The sequence below is a fragment of the Pollicipes pollicipes genome, unplaced genomic scaffold (assembly GCF_011947565.3).
Source record: "Pollicipes pollicipes isolate AB1234 unplaced genomic scaffold, Ppol_2.1 Scaffold_6138;HRSCAF=7277_pilon_pilon_pilon, whole genome shotgun sequence".
Classification (NCBI taxonomy): domain Eukaryota; kingdom Metazoa; phylum Arthropoda; class Thecostraca; order Pollicipedomorpha; family Pollicipedidae; genus Pollicipes; species Pollicipes pollicipes.
The window spans coordinates 14,870,346-14,892,294 of NW_023596818.1; the positions used below are offsets into that span (position 1 = coordinate 14,870,346).

At 56.2% G+C, this 21,949-nt stretch overlaps 3 protein-coding genes across 3 annotated transcripts in view; all 3 read right to left on the minus strand.

The window, feature by feature from the left end:
- LOC119105344 (phospholipase A2 group XV-like) overlaps positions 1-6,408 on the minus strand; it is a 7,603-nt gene extending 1,195 nt beyond the window's left edge. The window contains exons 1-5 of the mRNA XM_037228813.1: positions 6,357-6,408; positions 5,247-5,372; positions 4,760-4,902; positions 4,017-4,264; positions 1,076-1,303 (exon numbers count right to left, since the gene is read on the minus strand). Coding sequence (XP_037084708.1) covers positions 1,076-1,303; positions 4,017-4,264; positions 4,760-4,902; positions 5,247-5,367 — 740 coding nt within the window. The 5' untranslated portion in view covers positions 5,368-5,372; positions 6,357-6,408. The remainder of the gene's footprint in view (positions 1-1,075; positions 1,304-4,016; positions 4,265-4,759; positions 4,903-5,246; positions 5,373-6,356) is intronic.
- A 1,158-nt stretch (positions 6,409-7,566) lies between these two features.
- On the minus strand, positions 7,567-8,839 carry LOC119105345 (uncharacterized). Its single transcript, XM_037228814.1, has 4 exons — positions 8,833-8,839; positions 8,393-8,754; positions 8,062-8,286; positions 7,567-7,818 (listed from the first exon to the last, which is right to left on the minus strand). Exons 1-4 carry the CDS (start codon positions 8,837-8,839, stop codon positions 7,567-7,569), a joined length of 846 nt encoding a protein of 281 aa, XP_037084709.1.
- Positions 8,840-13,051: 4,212 nt separating this feature from the next.
- LOC119105347 (pre-mRNA-splicing factor CWC22 homolog) lies at positions 13,052-21,242 on the minus strand (the record flags this gene model as incomplete). Its single annotated transcript, XM_037228815.1, has 10 exons — positions 13,052-13,278; positions 14,544-14,680; positions 15,204-15,305; positions 15,818-16,098; positions 17,224-17,444; positions 18,049-18,198; positions 18,979-19,321; positions 19,833-19,961; positions 20,435-20,657; positions 21,058-21,242. Coding segments are annotated over 10 exons (1,935 nt in total), but the record flags the coding sequence as incomplete, so codon positions are not given.
- Between the last annotated feature and the right edge of the window lie 707 nt (positions 21,243-21,949).

Genomic DNA, 21,949 nt, shown 5'->3' on the forward strand with positions numbered 1-21,949 from the left:
GTGAGACAGTGGGTCGGGTCATCCCTCCCCCGTTGGACAGAGCCGATGGACAGACCGTCCCACCCAGACACGCTTGGAACGCGCCGCGAGCACCACGGGCGGCGAGCACCGGATCTCCTTCCAACAAACCGGATGTCGGTTCGTCGACCATAACACCACGTAGGCGAGTCCCTGACCCCTGCTGTTCACGTCTATCAGATGACTCCACGCACGGGTCCGACGGCAGGGTCCACTTACACAGAAAAAACCCTACCCCACCCGCTCCCCTGCTGTTCACATGTACCGGGGGACTCCCCGCGCGGGTCCCAAGGCAGGGTCCACCGAGATCTGCCCGTAACCGCCCGCTGCGTCGCGCGGAGCAGATAACAGCTCTGGGGTTATCTCGTGGATCGTCAGCCTTGGCTATCGCTAACGTCAACACGCTTCGTAGGCGGTCGTTCCCGCGTTGCGAACGTAGCAAAAATGATAAGCGGCGTCTTCCACGTAGCGACACGATGTGATCCTTTACACAAATGGTCCAGTGAGGTCGCGGACAAAATTTTTTAAAAAAATATCAATGCTTGGGAAGACCCCTGAGCCCGTTCTGTTTTTTTTTCTTCACGCATTTCGTGTTGCGACGAGTGGAGCTTTAGGACACACCGGTGACCGAGGTGCCTTTCGTAAATACAAGCTGCATTTACGGTCTGGCATGTGCAACTTCAAGAGGGCACAGGAGGACCGAAGAAGCACAAATGTCTGGATTGCGTAGGGCTCTACCATTGCACACATTGCCAGAAAAACGTGACGCACAGTTTCGAACGCACAATGACTCTTTCGGGCACTTTAGGCAATTCACCACGCATATACCGTTTTAAGTAAATACGATACGGTTGGACACATGGCACGATTCAAAAAACCAAAATGGAGCGTCCACAATGCTCCGCCGGTCATAGGCCATAAAACGTCATAAGAGAGCATTCCCTGACGTACGCGTGATGGCCTAGACCTGAACTCCCCTAGACTCGAGCTTCCTCGCGCTCACAGCACAGCTCCTTGTCGCGACCGCGCTCCCCCCCCCCCCCCCTCTCCAGCGTACCTGCGGCGTACACCCTCGTACGAGAGCGCCGTGCCGGCGTACGGCCCGGCCAGCGACACGAAGTGCTCGATGAACTTGGCCTTCCAGGCTTCCGTCCGCCGGTGCAGCCAGTGCAGGGTGAGCACGCAGCCGTAGCTGTGCGACACCAGCACCACGCGCGTGTTGTTGTTGGCGTAGTACGCCTGCTCCGCAGCCGCGTCAAGTTCGAGAAGAAGACGTCCATCTCGTCTGCGGGTGGTGAGAGACGGAGGCCAGGTGAGGTGAGGTGAGGTGAGGTGAGGTGAGGCTGGTGAGGTGAGGTGAGGTGAGTGTGAGGTGAGGTGAGGTGAGGTGAGGTGAGGTGAGGCTGGTGAGGTGAGGCTGAGGTGAGGTGAGGTGAGTGAGTGAGGTGAGGTGAAGTGAAGTGAAGTGAAGATGAAGTGAAGGTGAAAGGTGAAGTGACGTTGAAGTGGAGTGAGGTGAAGGTTTTGTGCGGGTGTGTAGGTGATTGCGGAAAAATGATCGTGTGAGGCGGTTGACACATGATTTCGTGTGAAAGAATTCGCAACATTGGTTCATTTTTGTACAAAATATAAGAACAATTTGCCACCTTAAGTAAAAATTTCGCCATGCCTCCTGGTCAAAAGTCGATCGGGTTGCGCTAGTCGCCTTGACAGTTGAGGAGCTAGCCGGTAAGGGTTAAGCAGGTGCACGCAAACAATCTAGACTTCAGGTGTTCATCACGCATTTTGTCAATCCATGCCAACCATGCGAGAGCATAAAGCAGGAATGCCCCAACTAAATGTGTTCACTCCAAAAATAACACGAACGCAGGCTGTGGAGCAACGCCACTAAGCTCAACCATGGGTGAGTGCATTCAATCAATATACACGTTTGCTGGCCTGTCAATACCAGCAGCTCATCCTAAACAAGAATAACATCCCCGCAGGCAGCCTATACATCCCCCAATTTCTCAGTTTGCCAGAGCCAGCCAATCTCACGGCAGCCGGGCAGCAGCCCGATTTACCACCCGCTGACAGATTCACGGAGCACCGATGGGTATCCACTATCCCGTGGAGCGGTTTCGCCCGGAAGGGAGATCTCGCGGCGACAACCGCCACGACACGGCGAAATGTGACGCCGCCACTCGAGAGATGACTCAGCTGCCGTCACGCGCGCGCGCCCACGTCAGTGCGCAATTCGGTCCGCACAGCGCCAATCGGGCTCAGAATATCTTGATACCCCGATCACATGAAACATGAACATCTCAGATAGCGACTGGTGGAATCCGTAGTTACTTACTGAGCCCAAGACATCCCGAGGCCTTGATCCAAATACATTAAACTCATCTCTGATCATCACACGCACCGTTCGGGTTTTGGGCGTTAAGAGAAAGTAGTTTGGCAACGGGGCGGAAGCCTATACGCTCCTAACGCTAGGCCCTGTCAACCGTACATGTTAAATACAACTAACGTCTTCCTACCCTCGTATGCAACTAGCTGGTGCAATAATAGAGAAAACTTTCAGGGCAATTTAGAAACACATTGTGGTCTACATCTTATCTCAAAGGAACGCAACATCGGCGCAGAATTCACTGCACGAGATCTTTTGAGAAAGCAGATATCGTCGCGATGGAGCATTACGGTTTGCACCGGAAGTGCCAATATTCGTCATACTAACAGCCAGGATAAATGTACGTGTAGTTAATTATCTCCAGACTATTCAGCGTCCCCGCCGCCTCACTCACACCTCACCCTCTCCAGACTTTCTCCGGACTATACATTCCAAATCCAGCATATTTTCGTACTCTAAAGCCGGCTTCCCGAAGCGGCGCCTATGTGTTTCTTGATGGCCAACAAGTCTCCATACAAACAACCTGCCGCCGTCACATTTAGCACTCGTGACGTCACCGCATCGGTCGCAAACAGCGGCTGACATCCCGCTGGCGGCCCAGACGAGGCCGGGTGGCGTGACTGCCGGCAGGGCGCCATTGGCTGGAGCCGGGGGCGTGGCACCGCGGGTGCCCCTCCCCCTGAGACACCCATCCAGGGACACTAGACACTGACACATCTGGACGGCATGTCGAGTGGCACGGGGTCGCCCCCCATCTTGATGCTGACACAGGACACCAAGACAAGGATTCGTGAGAGACAGTTCTGGTGGCGATCCTGTAATCAGTACTTACCGATTTTACTATTTGGGGTACAGCATTGCGCTTGCTCATTGGAGCATATTAAGTGGTCGTCGGCCTAAAGGAGACGCCTTTCCAAACGTGCCGTATCTTCATGGGGAAGATAACCGTCACATGACGTTACGGCGTGTTTACACCATCTCCAACATCCATACGCGGGCCCGAGAATGTGAGGCGCGCACGCCCCCTGCGCACGTTGTAAACATAAGCGACGCTTGGTCCGCTGACCAGAACGGGCAGACCCCGCGACCTTCAGGACCGCCAGTTCATCTGTTCCGAGTCGACGCATGCAACCGCGCTGGCACATCATATGAGGCGATGGTCGGTAGACGGACGAACCTACACTGCTACGAACCGGAAGCTACACTGCGCCGCCGGCCGAGCCACGGCGGCGACAAGTGGCCGAGCCTCGTGCGCCACCCGGCCCGTTACATAAGCAAGGATTTGCGCAACACGGTCCAGACGTGTCACATGGTGCTGACGTCATGCCACAGGAGCGCCGCCCGGGAGGGGAGGGGTCAGAAAGGAGGGTAAGGGAAGAGGTAACCCAAGTGCCGCGGGGCGAATGTTTGAGAGACAGCAGCAAGATTACACCGCGTCCAGCTTCCATTCGCGTTACTGAGAACTCTTTTGAATTGACCAAAGTGCGATCAAATATTTCTGATTTACAGGGACACTTTTGTAAACGCCCCCACCCACCGACATCGGTGCCGAGCCACTCCCAGCATGCTCAGGCTTTGGGCCTCCCCCAGTCCACCTCTCCCCGCCCACTCACTCGGAGCCTTCCGGAAGTCGTAGGGGGCGCCGAACAGGTCCTGGCCCCGCGTATAGTTCAGATTCTTGACTAGCAGGTCAACCAGGTTGAAGAAGTACTTGGTGTAGCCGCCGAACCAGTAGTTCCAGTCGCTGAGGTTCTCGATGGCTTTGGTCGTGCCAAAGTCAGGTACCATTATATCCACGCCTGGGGTGTTGTACGTCCGCCGGTCCGTATGGTTGTAGTGGAGGCGCATGTTGTCGATCTGAGCACGCAAATGGTGACGTTGCTGAGACTGCACATGAAGGAAGACATACGCATTGTGCAGAGCGGGGTGGCGGTGGGGGTGGGGGGTGGCGGAAGGGAGAAGGCATTTGAACTGTCCATCATTGGTTAGAGAAGGACATAGTCCATACAGTGATGCATGTACAATATATAGAAATACATCTGGTAGAACTTCTTTTGAGAGGATCCTAGGCCAGCACCTAATTTTTCAACCACTGGTGGAGGCACAGCTGCCACATGACTGCAAGATGTAGGTGGCAATTTCCAGTAAATAACACCAGGGAATTTGCAGAAAGATTATCTGAGGTTAAACTAATACCAGCACATGATAGAAAAATGGCATCACACCAAACAGATGTCACATGAGCCACTGATTAGTACCACAAGTAATACTGCATCTTAACAGATAGCCTGTAATAGTTGCACCCAGTTCCAACAAATGTTTCAGGGCCATATCATGTTAATATTTACTTACAAAGCAATCCATAAACTTGCTGACAAGCACATCCAGATTAAGCCACAGAAGGTAGTATGATGAGGTGTGTTGATAGCACCAGTAGTGGGGTCCTGCTGACTTGTTAAGCTTGGCCATAAGCTTTGAGCCTCCATCACCAGGAACTGAAACAATAGGATATCAGAGGGTTTGATTTGATAATCCCTAAAAAGGCTGCTCAGCATAGAACAGAACATATCACTAGGGCTAGGCACAGAAAGCTAAGGGTTGGATAGTTTCTCTCTGCAGTTACCCATCTTATCACAGCCATCAGGTTATATACCAAACAAAACTATGGAGTAGAACAGATACATAGAGAAGGCATTATCACATAAAAGCTACATAAAACAAGTCAACATAAAATTACTGAAACACATGTGGAGAGCATATTTCACTGCATTAACTGTCATGGGCAGCAGTGATATAACATGCAAATTAATGAGTTTTTGGTCACACACTCATATTCTACCAAGAATAACAGGATGTCTTGTGGAGCCAGCCTTCACATCTTCTTCACCCTCATCTTTCAAGGCAAGAGAAAATGACAAGCAAAGAAAAAATATGCATAGAATGAGATATGGTGTCTTCATCTTGTCTGAAAGCAGTGTGATAAAAAATAGATCAATATTAAGACTGGATGTTTTATTTATTCATTGATTCCACTCAGGTTTCTTTCAAGAAAACATGCTCAGTGGAGTAATTTTAGGACAAGGCTAGCAGATAATAGGTGCTCTTGGCCTTACTTCAACCAAGATATGGTCATATTTTATCACTGATGTTGCAGCATGCTGAAAGGTTTGAGTGAGTGTTAACTTCACCTAGTGCCTCTTATGTTCTATGCATCATTATATGCACTGATGCTAATGCTATGTCATAAAATTGGTATTTATGTCACATGTGGCACATTTAGGTGTGTTCTCCCAGGGGGCAAGTAGCAGTAAAATAACTAATCTTACTCTTGAGGGATATTATCCATGAACCTAACATTTCAAACATGAGCATGCCCAATTAAAATACCCAAAATCGGAACAAAACATACCAAATAGAAGAACAAAAGGCATCTTCGCATCTAGCTACACATCATACTTGAATGGTACAGAAAAAATATACCAAATAGAAGAAGAAAAGGTATTTTTGCATCTAGGTACACATCATACTTGAATGGTACAATCAGGTAGTCACAGTTAATTCTGCTTTTCCAGACACCAATTTCATACATGTGAAGCTTATCTAGAATGTGCCATGAAGGTAAATAAAAACACACCGTCTGAGTGAAAGCAACAGGCATCAGGACTCTTGACATGGTCAATGTCAAATGTCAATGGTTCATGACCAAACTACACGTGTAATGGACACATTCTGATTCATGTGGACCTCTTCATGCTGGCTAAGAACTGACCCGCCAAAAATAATGCTAGGCTACCTCGGCACGCAGAACGGCTTTTTGTGTAGACACCTGCACGGTCGGCAAAGCAAATGCATAGGACACCTATCCAGCAAACCTTTTAACTCTGAATAGGGCACTTCAACCCTCAGCCCCTCTCCGCTGTAAGTACAAGAGAAAAACATATGTACTCACCCACCGCTAGACACGCTCACAGCACCCACCCCTCCCGTTGCCAAGTACGCACTGCCGCCTCCAGCAGATCCCAGCTACAGCCGGCGGTTTCTGCCGCGTTGACGCGCGGCCTTTGTTTTGGCCGTTCGGCTTTGTTGACACTTGATCAGCTGTTGGGGGGAGGGGGAGGAGGTCAACTGCCGTCATTTTCCCAGGGTCATTTGAGAAAACACTTTTTCTACCTTTTGATTCTTAACTTTTTTTTCTTCGGTCATTCTCATTTTCAGCTTCACAGCCTTCATCAACCTTGCCTATATCCTTGGGATTGCTGTCTGTGCAGTAAAAGCACAAAGGCACTAAATGCGAGACTTCGACCGCAGTAACGTCAGGATGAATGGGATCACGTTAGGTCACCCGCAAATCCGGACTGACATTGGGTCCTGGGATTTATCCGTACCGATGTTAGAGACCAAAACGGTTATTTCAAGCATCTATTTTCAGCATACAATAGTCGTGAAATATTTTGATGCCATTTTATGAAAAAAGGAAGAGTGATTTAGCGTGTTTAATAAGTCACCTCAGATATTGCATTGGTGAAGGTATGAATCTATCCAGCACGCTTAAATAAATCCGGGCAAATGTTTACACCTAAAAAGGAGATTGATGCCCTCGTATGGTTGGTTCAGTTGTTAGGAATTCAAAGAAACAATCATCAGAACGTCATTCGTTCTGCATTCAATGCCATTATTTACAGTACTGTGGACTATGGCCCAGGAATGTGGACAAACAACCTCAGCAATATCAACCTTAGCAACGGATAGTGCTGTGAGCCCTCTGACATCTAAGAAAACTGTATAACTTACTCTCGCAAACCAGAAAACTCCTCGCAGCAAAAGGACACGTTTATTGAGCGGGTTAAACCGCACCTCTGAACCAAGACTCCGCCATGCAATCCATCAGTGACATACATGCCACCGCATGTTGTAGTTTCATCCCCATCAATGGCATACGCTTAGTCGACGCATCAAGAACTTTATTAAACGAGCATGCGCCGAACCGGTGATCTGCGTAAAAGTTACCAAAGGTAGTCAGGCCAGGGCTGTGCATGCGCACCAATCACGATCGCCAGTGATACCATGCATCAGGATGGGGGCTAGCGCATTGATTGCCCGTTATGCCTAGCGGCCGTCGCATGTCCTGCTGATGCCGCCATTGCCGCAGTGTCCTCCCCTCACTCCGCCGCCGTAAAGTTTCCGATGGAGCTGCGCACCAGTTCTGCCATCTCGAAGCAGCCCTGCAGCGTGTCGCGCGCCATCTGCATCATGGCTCCACCCTCAGGCGTCGACGCGGGCTCGTGGCGCAGCAGGCTGATCGCCTCCGCCACGAAGCGGCCGCCCTCCTCGAGACTCTCGAGCAGCCGGGTAGGTGATATCTTGCTCTCCGCGAACCGGCGCTGCGCGAGCGTCACCACGGCGTGGTGCAGCTGCAGCAGGAGGAGGCCGCGCATTCGCGACAAGCCCGGCTCGAAGACCACCGTCAGCGCGATCATCTGGCGGCAGAACTTCTCCTTGGCGACGAGCCGGCCGTTCGAAAGCTGCTCCAGCTGGTGACCGGGCGCGTTGCCGTACATCTGCGCGAGCATCTGCTTGACTGCCACGACGTGGTAGTTGCCGGGGTGGAGTGGGAACTCGCCGTGACGCCCTATGAAATCTTCGAGATCCTGCACGCTGCCCTCGGCCAGGCCCTGGCGCTCGGCCTGCAGGCGCGCGTTCAGCTGGCGCACCTCGGAGGCGGGCTGCTCGCGGCCGCAGCCGGAGCAGCGCCAGACGGCGTCCGGCGACAGCGGGTCCGTGGACATCACCAGCTCGCGGCAGCTGCCGCAGCGGTGGCTGCCGAAGTGGGTCTCCAGCTCGCTGGGGTCGCGGCAGCGCTCGCACCCGCACTGGAAGTACTTGCCGTTCCGGAGGAAGTCATGGCGGCGTGCGGTCGGGTCGTATGCGCTGATGTAGGCGGGCCGTGACCTCGTTGCCGCTCAGGATCGGCAATGAAGCGCGCACCTGCATCACCTCGCCGTCCAGGCTCAGCTGTGTGTTGGAGACGCATGAGTGGTTTAGCAGCGAGGTGCGTGCGAACAGGCCGCGGCGCCGTCCGAAGCCAGGCTTCGGCCGCAGCGAAAAGGCGTTGACGTCGAGCACGCCGCAGAGCCTGTGCAGCAGCTCCTCGTCGGCGTCGACGGCGCACCGCTGGCGCAGGTAGTCCACCACGTGGCACTGGTTGTCGCGGTAGATCGCAGTGTCGCGCCGCTGCTCCACATGCGTCTCTAGCCGCGTCAGCTTATCCCAGATGCGCGGCTGGTCGCGCAGGAGCAGCAGCCGCAGCGGCAGGATGCAGTCGTAGCGCGCCGACGGCTTCGATCCGGCTTTCGGTCGGTCGCCGGCGTCGCGCGCCAGCACAGCGCACTCGGCGGCGTGCGCGGCGCTGGCGGCGCAGCTCTCGCCGCACATTGGCCAGCGGCAGCGCGCGCAGGCGGCGGCGCGCGCCTCCAGCAGCCGGCCGCAGCTGAGGCACTGCGGCTCCGCCTCGAGCTGCGGACCCGAGGCCAGAGGCGCCTCGTTCAGCAGCAGCTGGCCGGCAGCGAGGTTGCGCGCTGCCACCGTGAAGCGACCGACGCCGGGCGCCTCACGCACCGTCAGCGCCTGACACGCGGCGCGGTGGTGTTGCCAGTCAGCCCTCTGGCACTGTCGGGTGCAGTAGTAGGGCACCGAGCAGGCGGCGCAGCGCAGCTGGGCTGGGCCGCCGCAACGGGCGCACGTGGACGACATCACCGCCAGAGGGCGTGCTGCAGACGCGCTCCAACGGCCGTGCCGGCGCCACTGTCAGGTCGCGGCGAGGGGCCGCGGGTGGGCGGCAGCCGCTGCGCTGCGGGCTGAGAGTCAGGCTGAAGGCAAGCCGGTGCGCTTTGGACCGTGTCGGGAGCTGCGCCTCGGGCCGCGGCTCTGGCCTGGAACCAGACGGCACGTGAGACACGGTCGGTCACGTGATGATACGGACGTGGTGACTACTAACTTCACCAATATCGTAGTGTCGTACCTGGTGCACTGCCAAACACTCGTGGTCCCAGCGTCAGATGGGATGTGTACCTGCCTGTCTGATTGGCAGCTTCGGCGAACAACGCGTCAGAGCCCGCCTCACTCTCGGGTGAGCACCAATCGCGTGTTCACAGACTGAGGGAAGGGGCACGATAGCCATTTTTGGTTATCTTTTTCAAGCAACACCCACAGGGCCAATGGTAGTTTTTCAGAAAGCTAAGGTACTCATCCCTCTAAGCCATGGTTCCAGCGCCAAGCAGTTGCGTTTCTATAACGTATTTTTTGAGCCGTTGTGAAAAACTTGTTAAACAAGGTTTGCCGTAGTAAAGAAAGTTGACTCATCTAATATGTACGGTTACGAGCGAATGCTTTTTAACCGATCAAACTACGTGGTGTAACAGCGATCGCAGCCCTTTACTTACCGACAAAAGCACGATGTACTAACCCCCCATTACTTGATATTTTCAAACCTGTCGACTACGCTCTTGTTGAAATAGTTACTTTAAGTTTCTCCCCTGCAAGCACTCATGACACGGTTTTCTGCGGCGCCCACCACGTTTGGGGCACTAGTAATTTCACGAACTGGTCCGTCATCAGAACAGTCCCCCGGCGGACCCAACAAACAACGAGACGTCTATCGAGGCGACAGCTGTTACCTACTCACCGTTTCGCGGACAAGCTCCTCGCCACGCAACCAGGCCCCGGCCGCCGCCAGCAGTGAGGCGGCAACTCACGCGCCACCTGCACGGGTGCGGGTCGCCGCCAGCGGACCCCGGCCCAGGACGGCGCCCCCGGCACAATGGCACGCGCCTCGGTCGCCAACAAGGGGCGACGCCAGGGCGGCGAAGACGGAGGGCTCGGGGACCGTGTGTCGCTGACGGGGCAGTTTTGTTCGGGAGGAATCACCGAGAAAGCAAGCTCGTTAACCTGGATCAATTCCCAGTTCTGAAAGTCGTACGCATGCGCGCAGTTTCCGTGGACCCCGGCGGCCGCGTTTTTGACGGCTGGATCCGCCCCTGCAGCGGGATAAAATTAGTCGCCGGACGCCGGCTCAGACCAGAGCGTCAAGTGGCACCAGCTCCACGCGCCGTCACAAGGAAACACGAGACTGGCCGTGGCCGGGCGGGGGTGGCGGGTGGAGGCCTCGGGCGCCAGACGCTCGGCGCAAGCCACGGGTTTAAGTTGTGCGCAGGACGTCGCGTTCAACCTGTCGGCGCTGAGACGAGCGACGTTTAGTGGAAAAGGCAGGATCGGGCGTGAGAAATGCGGGCCAAAGCCTCGGCGCATGGGGCACGTAAGAAAGAGGATACGGCGTTTCCGACGCATTTCGCTTGAAGGTGACGCACAAATGATTTCAGTTTGTTACCGAATTGCTGGTTCGGGCGATCGTGACATGACGTTGACTAAGTATGAAGGCAGATGTAGACATAGCTGCGCAATGTTAAAATCACGAAGAAGTATGCCAAACAGTGGCTTGTTGGAGCTCCAACGATTGGTATCATTTTCTCCTATTGGCATAATTCGCCTATTTGTAGTGTTTCAACTAAATAGACCCGAAATTGAGAAGTGTAGCTTAGGCAACACAATCAAATGGTTTGAACGTTTTTTTCTTGATTTCAATGGGTTTCTGGAGACTGGGAGCTTAATGGGCCTATCATGCACGCTTAACCACACCGTAATTTGTGCCTGAGTGCGACCCTGGGTTTGCGCGATCAATGCGGTTGCATTTTGCAGCACAGCTGCACGGAATAGACTTAATGCGTTCTGGTACTGGTTCCCCCACGACCGTCTGCAGGTCGATGGGTCAGGGCGGTCCCATTGACCGTGTCACGACACGAGCCTGCAGCTTCAAACCACGGGGAGGCTTCGAACACAGGGCGGACTGCACAGTGAAGGGGCGTCGTGTCTATGGACCATGGCAGACATAAGCGTATGTTTGGTGTTTGAGGTCATAATCGCAGGTGGCCCATGGTCCATGCCAAGCAGGTGCGGACCATGTGATGGTTCGTACAAGACTGTTAGGGTGTAGGACAGAACCTGCAGCAACAGCATCATCAACAAAAAAGTATCAGACAAATACTGCTGCCTTCACGCCGCCAGTCGCTGTTCCGGGCCCTTCCAGATTAGAAAACTTCGTGGCAGACGGCGCTGCAGGCAGAAGCCAGAGCAAGCGTGTTCCATGCCCACCCTACGTGACCCCTGGGGCTCGAGGCGACACTGTCACAGCGAGTACAGGACGGGGCAGGCCATCAGCCTCGGGTCACGTGGTGGCGTGATGATGCGTGATGGGAAGGTGACGACTGGCACTGTCGCAGAACGCATCCAGGTGTGTTGACTAGTGGCAGGTGGCGTCCCGCCCGTGTCCAGGTGTGACCGCTGGTGGCAGGTGGCGTCCCGCCCTTGTCCAGGTGTGACGCCTGGGCCCAGGAACGCTCCTGGCATCAGCTATAAAACGGATTGGTGGACACCAGAGGGCAGACTTGGGTCGTGGACGTTCCGAGTGAAGGATTCGTTGGTCCTGATCCGCGGTGCCTACGGCGTTTGATTCTCGCCTCTTGCGATGCCGATGAGAGGATAAATCAAACGGCAGGTAAACGTGGCATCGCAACGGTGGCATCAGCTGCTGTTGTAGCCTGCCTAAAGCACATCCCGCGCAGACACGAGCCTTCCCTCGCGTCTTCTACGCCGTCCAAGCCGGCCAGCTGACAAATGATCTGACAAGCGCGGCCCCGGAGACCTGGAACGCTCTTACGAGCTCCGGAACTGTTGGCATGGACGTGATTTACACACCGGCGGCAATCGACAGCCAATGAGATCCCGAGTCAACAGCGGGCTGGCCAAGATCAGCGGCCACGCCGCTCCTGAGACGCCGCAGTCCCGACCCCGCATCGCAGTCATTTCTGCACACATTTGATGTGGTCTCCAGGCTCAACATTGACTGGTTGACCGAGGTCGGAAATGATGCTTATCACTCTAATACAATAAATCTCATTTGACCACAGACGCAGTAAAGACTGGGTACCATTGGAAACACGACTTGGGACTGTTCTTGCCGCTGCATACGAATCTGCTAGCAATAAGATCAGGCGTCACTCAACGGCCACCTCTGCGGCCTTCGCCAGCTCGACGCAGACAGAACGAAGGGACTCGTCCGGCCTCATGACGTCACATGTTCGCTGTTGACGGGATCGCGAACAGTCACACGCCTGGTGTCAATATATCATAATAATAGAAAATACAACTATGACATCTGCTGCTTTATTGGATGAAGCTTTTAGTGATGAACAATGCATAACGATTTCAAGCATGAGCGTCCTTAGAGCCGACGAAACAGCCCACCGTTAACTTCTCCGATGTCACCTTCATAAGGGGGAGGCATCGCCGTTCCCAGCAGTCTGTCTGGCAAGCCTTCGACACCGTCCACTCGCAGCGCACCAGAAGCCAACATGAGCCGTGCTTGAACCGCCTTCGTCTCGCATGAACAGCACATCATCGTCCCATGTGCGACGCCGGCATGAACCAACGCAGTCGACGTGCAACCCCGCTACCTTATGGACCAGCATGCGGCGAAATTGTGGCTTGGTCCCAAGCGATGACATGGAGTGCCCAACCCGACAGCCTCCTCCCCCCCCCCCCCCCCTGAAGTGTCTACCGCCCTCAACTGTGAACAGACCGCCCTCGAGGCCGACACTACCGCCTCCGCGCCGAGGAGGAGGCGACGGGGGACGACTCGCGGCGGCTCTTGGTCTTGCGTCGCTTCCTCCGCCTGTCGGACTCGGAGGACTTGGCCTTCTTCTTCTTGCGCTTGCGTCGGCGCCGCTCCTCCTCCGAGCTGTCGGAGCTCTCGGACGAGTCTGCGGCGAGCGCCGGCCGGGTCACACGCAGGTCACGCCAGACGTCGGGTGCGACGTAGGTCACCCAAGGGTCACGCCAGACGCCGGGTGAAACCCAGGTCACAAGGTCACACCAGACGCCGGGTGAGACGCAGGTCACACGAAGGTCACGCCAGACGCCGGGTGAGACCCAAATCACACGAAGGTCACGCCAGGCGCCGGGTGAGACGCAGGTCTTGTCACACACGGGTCACCACGCGTCAGGCGCAACAAACCAAGCCACGTTCGCCATACCACACTCGAGACCAGCCAGACAGACCGGGCACGGCTCGCGTCGGACACATTGGGGCGAGATAAGCCTAGTGAGACGCGGCTAACGACGACCCGGCCACCAATATGGCGAGTTGATTCAAGCGCACGAGCCGATGGCGACGAAAGAAAAGTCGGACAGGGACACCGTCGAGCATGTGGGACGGTGACCACGCCGGAAACAGAGTGCACATTAGACGACGACCTTGTCGGTTATGTCCGTGCAGCCGCGCGAACACAGGCCGGAGCCGGCGTGCCCACGTGCCTAAGAGCCACCGTCTCTGGAGCCTCCACTGCCCGCCGAAACTCTGCCCGACTCATGCCTGGCGGGGCGCCTGCCACTGTGTTCTCGACGGACACCGCCGTCAGAGAGATCTCCCAGCCACCCTCTGGGGCGGACAGGAAGGGTAAGAGGAGGGGCAGCTCCTGGCAGCAGGAGTGCCACTGTGTTCTCGACGGACACCGCCGTCAGAGAGGTCTCCCCACCTCTGGGGCGGACAGGAAGGGTAAGAGGAGGGGCAGCTCCTGGCAGCAGGAGTGCGCCACTGTGTTCTCGACGGACACCGCCGTCAGAGAGATCTCCCAGCCACCCTCTGGGGCGGACAGGAAGGGTAAGAGGAGGGGCAGCTCCTGGCAGCAGGAGTGCGCCACTGTGCTCTTGATGGACAACGCCGTCAGAGAGGTCTCCCAGCCACCCTCTGGGGCGGACAGGAAGGGTAAGAGGAGGGGCAGCTCCTGGCAGCAGGAGTGCGCCACTGTGCTCTTGATGGATAACGCCGTCAGAGAGGTCTCCCAGCCAGTCTTGGGGCGAACAGGAGGGGTAAGGGGAGGCAGAACTCCTGGGTTCGCTGACCGCTGCACTGTTTCTCTGGCTTCGCCAACGATTCACGGCCCCGACTCGGTGCTTCCACTCGTCCCGCAGCTGACGGCGGCTGCAGCGCTCACCTGAGCCGGACCTACGCCTAGACAGCACCCACCTGAGCTGGAGCTGCTGTCGGAGGAGCTGGAGCTGCTGCTCTCGCTGCTCTCGCTGGACGACTTGCCGTCCTTGACGATCGGAGCCACCACCGCTGTCGGCTTCGGCTGCGACTTCAGGTGCTCGCGCAAATCGTCACTGCGGGTCAGCGAGGGTCAGCCGGGTCAGCCGGGGTCAGTCGGACAGACCAATGGGACGACTGATAAGGCGCGGCGGCACTTCGTTGACACGCATATCACAACACCGGCATTTGCGAAAGTCTATAGTTTTGACAGAAGTTAGAGCCGATTAGGAACGACATACTGTGTTTTCCGCAAATAAAACATACACACCAGGCGATGCATGAAGTGGAGGCACAACTAACTAGGTCCCTTCTGTCAAGCATTCCAAGCGTTGGCTTCAGTATGATCACGGCGAAAGAACAGTTCTCAGGCCGACTCAAATGCTCCGCTATTCGTGTAGCGACGGCAGCTCGACGAATACCGATACCACCACAGTGGTACCAGATCCAGGCGATTCAGAATGCGCCGCCGGCCGCCACCAGTGATGTCCAGTAACAAAAGTCATTAGCGCCGATCGAATACCAAGCCGACCGACATCACTGGGCTGGATGAGCGACCCGACAGGCCGGCTCGCCGTGTCGCATCCAGCTCCGACTCACGTTAGGCCGCCCAAACCGATGGACGTGAAGAAGTTGATGGAGAAGCGCGTGTTCTTGGGGTCGTCTCGGGGGAAGATGCCCTCGAACGCATCGGCCAAAGTCCTGGAACAAGCGCGGACAATGTGGGCATATGAGCCACGATGATCAATATCTGTGCTTACGCAATCGCTACTGCGAGCATCCCATGCACTTCACTGTCACCCATTCTCGTTCATCGTCCTGATGCGGATAACGAAAATCACACGAAGAAAACAGAAAAAAGTACGACCAGCCTCATTTCCTATGACACATGTGAAAAACATACCTATGGCACAAAGTGCGTGTTCCCACAACATTGACGCACCACTGTGCATGCATTCGGCCAGCCTCCGTCCCTATTAATCACAATAATCCACCACTGCCATGAGACTAACGAAGCCATCGTCATCCCTCACCCATCATCATTATCAGCGGTCCAGACCAGAGCCATTCCGCATTCTTACCCGTCGTTGATACGATCGTTCAGCTTAGGGAGGCCCATTCTTAGCCGTCCTTGATACGATCGTTCAGCTTAGGGAGGCCCATTCTTACCCGTCCCTGATACGATCGTTCAGCTTAGGGAGGCCCATTCTTACCCGTCTTTGATACGATCGTTCAGCTTGGGGAGGCCCATGTACTCGGAGAGCTCCTGGAACAAGATCTTGATGAAGATCCTGCTGGAGCTGGTGGTTTCCTCCTCGTTGAGCCGGATGTGGGAGAGCACGCCCCACGAGATGGCGTCCGTGTACAGCAGGTGTGCGAACAGCTTGGCCACGTTCCGCAGCTTGCTGGCTTCGAGTCGGTGCACCGTGTCGTACGTGTCCCGCAGGATCTGCTCGAACGGGTCCTGGTACTTGCGGTTGATGTTGCAGAACCGCTGCCAAGGGAGGCAGATTTAGCTTCGCTGGCGATCACGGACTTAAGAGATTCACACTAAATACCTAGCTTCGGCGTCGGTAGACCGTGACATTTTATACTGACTTTCACGAGCTGGCAGGGGAATATTCTTAAGACTAAAAGGCGAGCTAATCCTTGAAAGAAAATGCTTCTGGTGTCAGCACGCCTACGGAAGTTTGCGTCCCACGTCTAGTGTAAGATCCCTGTTCCTTGTAAAACCGAGTCTTACATCGGTTATCGGGTTCGACGGGACGAGACAGGTTCTGATATCATGGCAGATATACGAGACGGCGTCTGAAATACTTAAGGTTTACTTGGGTTGACAGTTGGACAATGGTCACTGAATTGTGTCCTAACATGCGCATTTGAATGGAACTAATGACTGTTGATGAAACCACGGTTATCAAAGCAGCTTTTACAAATAAAAGGTTTCATGCCTATTTCTAGTAAACTAATTCGACACAAAATATCGCTTTTGTATATCCCCGCGCGAGCCTGCATTAACCAATTGTCAACCGTTTCTTTACAACATTCTAGGTGTTTACCTTGCTTAAGATGATCGATTACGCTTCGAATCACCGCTGTCATCACCACTATCACCACTTACGCTACACACGATCGCACTGGTTGACCGATAGGACCAGTGAAACATCCCCCCGGGCGATGGATTCGTCATTTCTTGCCCCGGTCCCCCCATGGAAATATGACGCAACGCCAGTCACGCACGGAGCCGTCAGCAGACGGTGATTGAAACAACAGTCACAACTCCGGACAGGCGCAGCACCGCCTTCATGTCAATCCTGGTACATTATGTACACTGATCTTCACCGGGGATGTTCATACCAAGGGCACCTTGTCGTGGTGCCCGTAAACCCAAATAACTAATCACTTAATACCGCATTCAAGACCGCTTCCTCCCATTTTGTTCCCAACGACTGAATACCACTTCCTTACATCTCGTTCCCAGTACGCCGTCATCTCCCGCCTGGCTATACCGCTATTCGCTGATTAACCAGTCTCCTTACCGACCTATGTATAGTACTAACCTGTCTCCGATCGCGACACTCCCCCACCCGTACCTCACCCACGCCTCCAGCAGCCCTACCTGCGCCAGCAGGCCGAAGAACTTCTCGTACGTGCGCTCCTGCGCGCAGCAGTCCAGCACCATGTGGCACAGCTCCACCTCCTGGCCCGGCTTCAGGTTCAGCTTGAGCAGCTTGTGCGCCGTCTCCTCGAAGTCCAGGCTGGACTTAATGGTGAGGTAGATGGTGCGGCGCAGCGCCAGCATGTTCGTCTCGGTGTTGTCGATGATGGGCGCCGTGTCATCTGCGAACGACGTCGGCAACTTACGGCGGTGGGCAGGGAAGGCATGCGTGGCTTGCTATAGAGCTGTTGAGTACTATTTGAAGGGATCTCGCTTTCTTTCAAAGTGCAAAAGCCGAAACCCGCGTACGTGCAATGAGACGCATACCACATGTTAGCGGGCCAGCGCATGGTTTTATACACACGTGCAAGTTCATGACACGCCATTGGCCGGTGACTTCGTTGGCCACATACCAATGCAACATGCTCTCACGTAACAGAAGTTTTCCAACCCCATTTCAAGTTTGGAGCACATACACCGCGGATTGAAACGCTTCCGAGTACATCCGATTCGCAGTGCCCGGAAACCTGAGTAACGACACAAATCACTGACCGAACAGGAGAAGGGGGGGGGGGGGGGCAGTGTAGGGGCACCACCGCGCGTCTGGGAAACCAGAGGTACGGGGTTCGATTCCCGCGGTGCCCGCCCTTCCCGCCAGGGTGAGAGGCAGGTGACGCCATATAGCCTCATCAGCTGAGTGCGTCGTAAAGTCCCAATGACACACACGACCGAATGGGGGGGGGGAGGGGGGAAATATGGGATGAGGATAGCTGTGGGAGTTCTCACCCTGCTCCTGATCGCTGTCGGCGTCCTCGTCATCCTCGTCGTCCGAGCCGCTGCCATCCTCCGAGCCGTCCGACTCGCCAAGCACCTGGGCTTTGATGGTGGCGTACTTCTCCTCGTTGGCCTCGTACTCTGTGTCCAACTGGAACACGTCTGCAGGGGGGGGGGGGGGCGTCACCGGTCAGCCGTCGGGGAGGGGGGGGGGGCGCTAATGATGCACCGGGAGATGGGGGGAGGGGGGGGAGTGGAGAAGAGCGGCGACCCTGTCAGCTGCCGGGCTGTTCAATGGCGAGGGAGATAACATCAGGGATGAGGCGGCCGGTGGCTATTCCGTGCTGCGGTGGGTCAGAGCAGCTGCTGTTCACACCACAAGGTCTAGTATCCGAGTGCGTGGGAGTGTACAGCCCGTCAGCGGTCTTAATCGATACTGTGAATTGGAGGTGACCGAAATTGAATACACCTCGCTATGTTGGGAGTGCAAAGGTGAAGCCAAAGGGGGCGCATGGGCACTGGCAGCAATGCCACATAACTGCACACCTCACAATTTGTGTAGTCGAGCTAGCGTATTACAGAGTACAAATTTCGATCCACACACAGTTTCCTCTGTACGGACTGGCTAAATGCTGTAGCTGATAAACCAAGCTAGCCAAAAGCGTATCCTCTGTACACCCTTCATCGTCATTCCCAACCTGATCCGGTAACTTTCACCTGTACTTTCACATCCCTTCCCTTGCATTCGACCCTGTTCCCTGACCACTGTGTGAATTTTGACAGCTTAGTTCATGGCCTGTCACGATGTGCAGACAGGCAAGCAAAAGACAACTACAAACTGTTCGGCATCAGCCGCTGACAGAGGCAAGGCTCAGCTGACACCGGCAGCACTCGCCGCTCGGCGGCGGCGGTGCACCTTGCCGACGGTGAGACGCCACTCACTGAGGATGTCCTGGGCGTTGGTGACCTCGTCCAGCGTCACGAGATGCGTGAACTGGTCCTCCTCCTCCACCAGGTCCAGCTCGTCCAGCAAGCCCGGGTGCGCCTTGAAGTTGTCCTTGCGCACGGCGAACAGCACCTCGATCATGTACTGCACGCGCTTGTCGAGCTGCGCCTCGTGCAGAATGTGGCGCAGCCGCTCGAAGATGGCGTTGATGCCGCGCGGCGACAGCTCGGTCAGCTTCTGGCCGACCTCTTGCAGGAAGGAGATGGCCACTTCTACCGAGTCGTCCGTCGGCGTCTCCAGCATCAACGTCAGCATCTCTAGTGACAGCACCTCGTGCGCCTGACGACATGCAGACGTCAGCGGCGGAGGCTCCCAGAGCGGGGGAGGCGCCAGGCCGGAGAGGAAGGGGTGTCAACTGGAGCCCTTCCCCCGCGATCATGTATCAGCGTAGCGGTGTGGACCGGTCGGTGGTATGCTTCATCTGGGGCGCGGTAATTAATCAACAAGTGATGCATTTCGTCACGAGTTGACACCATCGTTGACCGCGTTTGAGTACAGGGGTATACGTCCGCCAGTCGACAACAAGCGAGCATGCCATCGCAGATAACTGGACATTCGAGCACAGCGTAGACCGCTTCAAAACCACGTTCATATCAAAGCTGCAGCGCAACAATGGCACAGACAACGCGGGAACAGACAACCAGAAAACAAGCAACACGTAACCCCTCCCAACGCAATGCGCGCCTTGGGAGACGGTCCCAACACTGGAGCTTCAGGGCGCGCCGACTGCCAAGGTCATGTTGCGCCCGGCGGGCCAAACGGTCGTCCACGCGCCAGGGGCGACACTCACCACTTGCTGGTTGATAAGGTGGGCGATGAAGCGGGTGGCCGACATGCAGAGTGTCTTGTCGTTGCGCTTGAAGCCGCGCTTGAACTGCAGGATGAGCCGGTGCAGGAGCAGCTCGCCGATCTGCGGGAACTGAGGCGCCACAGGACGTCAGCGGGTCCGGGACCGGCGGCGGCGCAGCACCAGGCGACCGCCACCCGACCCGTCACGGCCGGACAACGCTCCTCATCTCCCGCCAGCGGGACAAGCGACTGACCGCGTCCAACCGTGCTCGATGAGGATAACGCGTTTGGTTCGACCAGTAGTCGTGCGCAGGTGATTTGAGGTGACATGTGGCCATGTCCCTTGGCGCTATGCGGGCTGGTTTTCACAGCATGGTGTGAGCGAGTTGGCTATGACAAAGCAGCCTCTGTCCACTGTGCTGAGTGAGACACCATGACACCGGACACCAAGGTAGTGGACGAACACTCCAGTCAAATATCCTGATCGCAAACGTGAGGCGAAACAGACGCAAACACACCACCCAGCACCACTCACTCCCTCTCCGCCCAGCACCCGCGCCCGTCTGCCTCATCGCTGCTACAGCGGCAGCCCCGAAGGTGCACCTTGGAGTTGATGATGGCCACGAAGGCGGCGTACACGTGCGTGAAGGTGGGCGAGGCCGTCTGCGCCTGCTGCACGGAGCGGCACAACAGGCCGCGGCCACGCACGATGTTCTCGGCGAACAGCTCACGCACGATGATGCTGATGTTGGAGACGTTCACCTTGTTGATGAGGCCGTTCAGCGACTTCTTGAGCGCCTCCCAGGCCAGTCGCTGGAACGCGGCGCTGCAGGAGAAGGAGCGGGTACACACGTGTCCGGGTCTGAGACGCTGTTCTGATTGGCCAGGGTCTAACGTCCACGTCAACGTTGGCGAATGTCACAAATTTTATGACTTCGCAGGTTAAAGCGTTTCAACGGTTAAAGCCTTCCAGTAAAGTGGACGCAGAAAAGGGAGATATTACAGCATAGGGTAAGACTAAAGATACTGACAGTTTTCCTCAGAATCCGTGAATGACGTCTTGCAGCCTAGCTGACGTGCTACAGAACCAGCGCCACATTATCTAACTCCACATAGAGTACAAAAACAAGAGCCTCACGAACCACGAGCGCAAAACTCCACGTTACATTAGCAAGAGTGACGCGCGCATGTGCTCGGCAAAACGAGTCCGGCGATGGTCCCCCCACCTGCTCTTGTCGGTGATCTGCGCCTGCATCATCCGCAGCTTAGCCGGCGGGATGTACGCGCCGCCCGTCCTCGTCGCCAGCAGATCCTCCGGCTTCGGCGGCGGCGGCGGAGGCGGCGGTGGCGGCGAGGCGTCCCCCCTGGCCCGTTTCGGGCTGGCCACGTCGCGCGCGGGCGGCGAGCGTCGGCGCGGCGGCGGCGGCGGCGGCGGCGGGATTCATCCCGCCAGTAGCGCGAGCCGACCCGCTCCGCACGCGGCCGCCCGCCGCCCTCGTCCGGCGCCCCGGCGCGACGACGGTCGGCCCGGCTCCCCTGACGGCTGTCGGCCGCCGGCCGCCGCTCCTCCCGAGCGTCGCGGCCCCGGGTCTCCTCCGGCGGCGGCCGCTCGCCGGTGGCCGCGCCGCCGGCTCCGCCCGACTCCGAGTCGTCAGACACCTCGCCCGACTCGCTGGCCTCGCGATGCGGCCGCTTCGCCGCCGCCTCGTCGCCGCTTCCCGAAGCGGCGTGCGCAAGCTTCATCGCAGCCTCTTCCGACTCTTTCCTCTCGTCCTCCGAGGACTCCGACGACTGAGAACATGACAGTGCATTTAGGACGTCACGTCTGACTAACAAAGTTGCAGGTGCTATTAAAAACGAATTAATTCACATCGGGTAGAGGTATCATACGACCGTCCGATAACACAACACCGAGACCCTCTGGCAGTCGCAGTACCTCGATCCATACGCGAGGCAGCTGCGAACGTGGTGGGCTCGAAGTAAGAGGGGCCCGAAGGGGAACCAAGAAGCCTGACCCATACCAACATTGAATACCATCGGATTGCAGCCAACTCAATTACATCAACAACCATGGCAACGAACAGCCCAAGGGGAGGTCGCCGTCCCCGGCCATCCAGT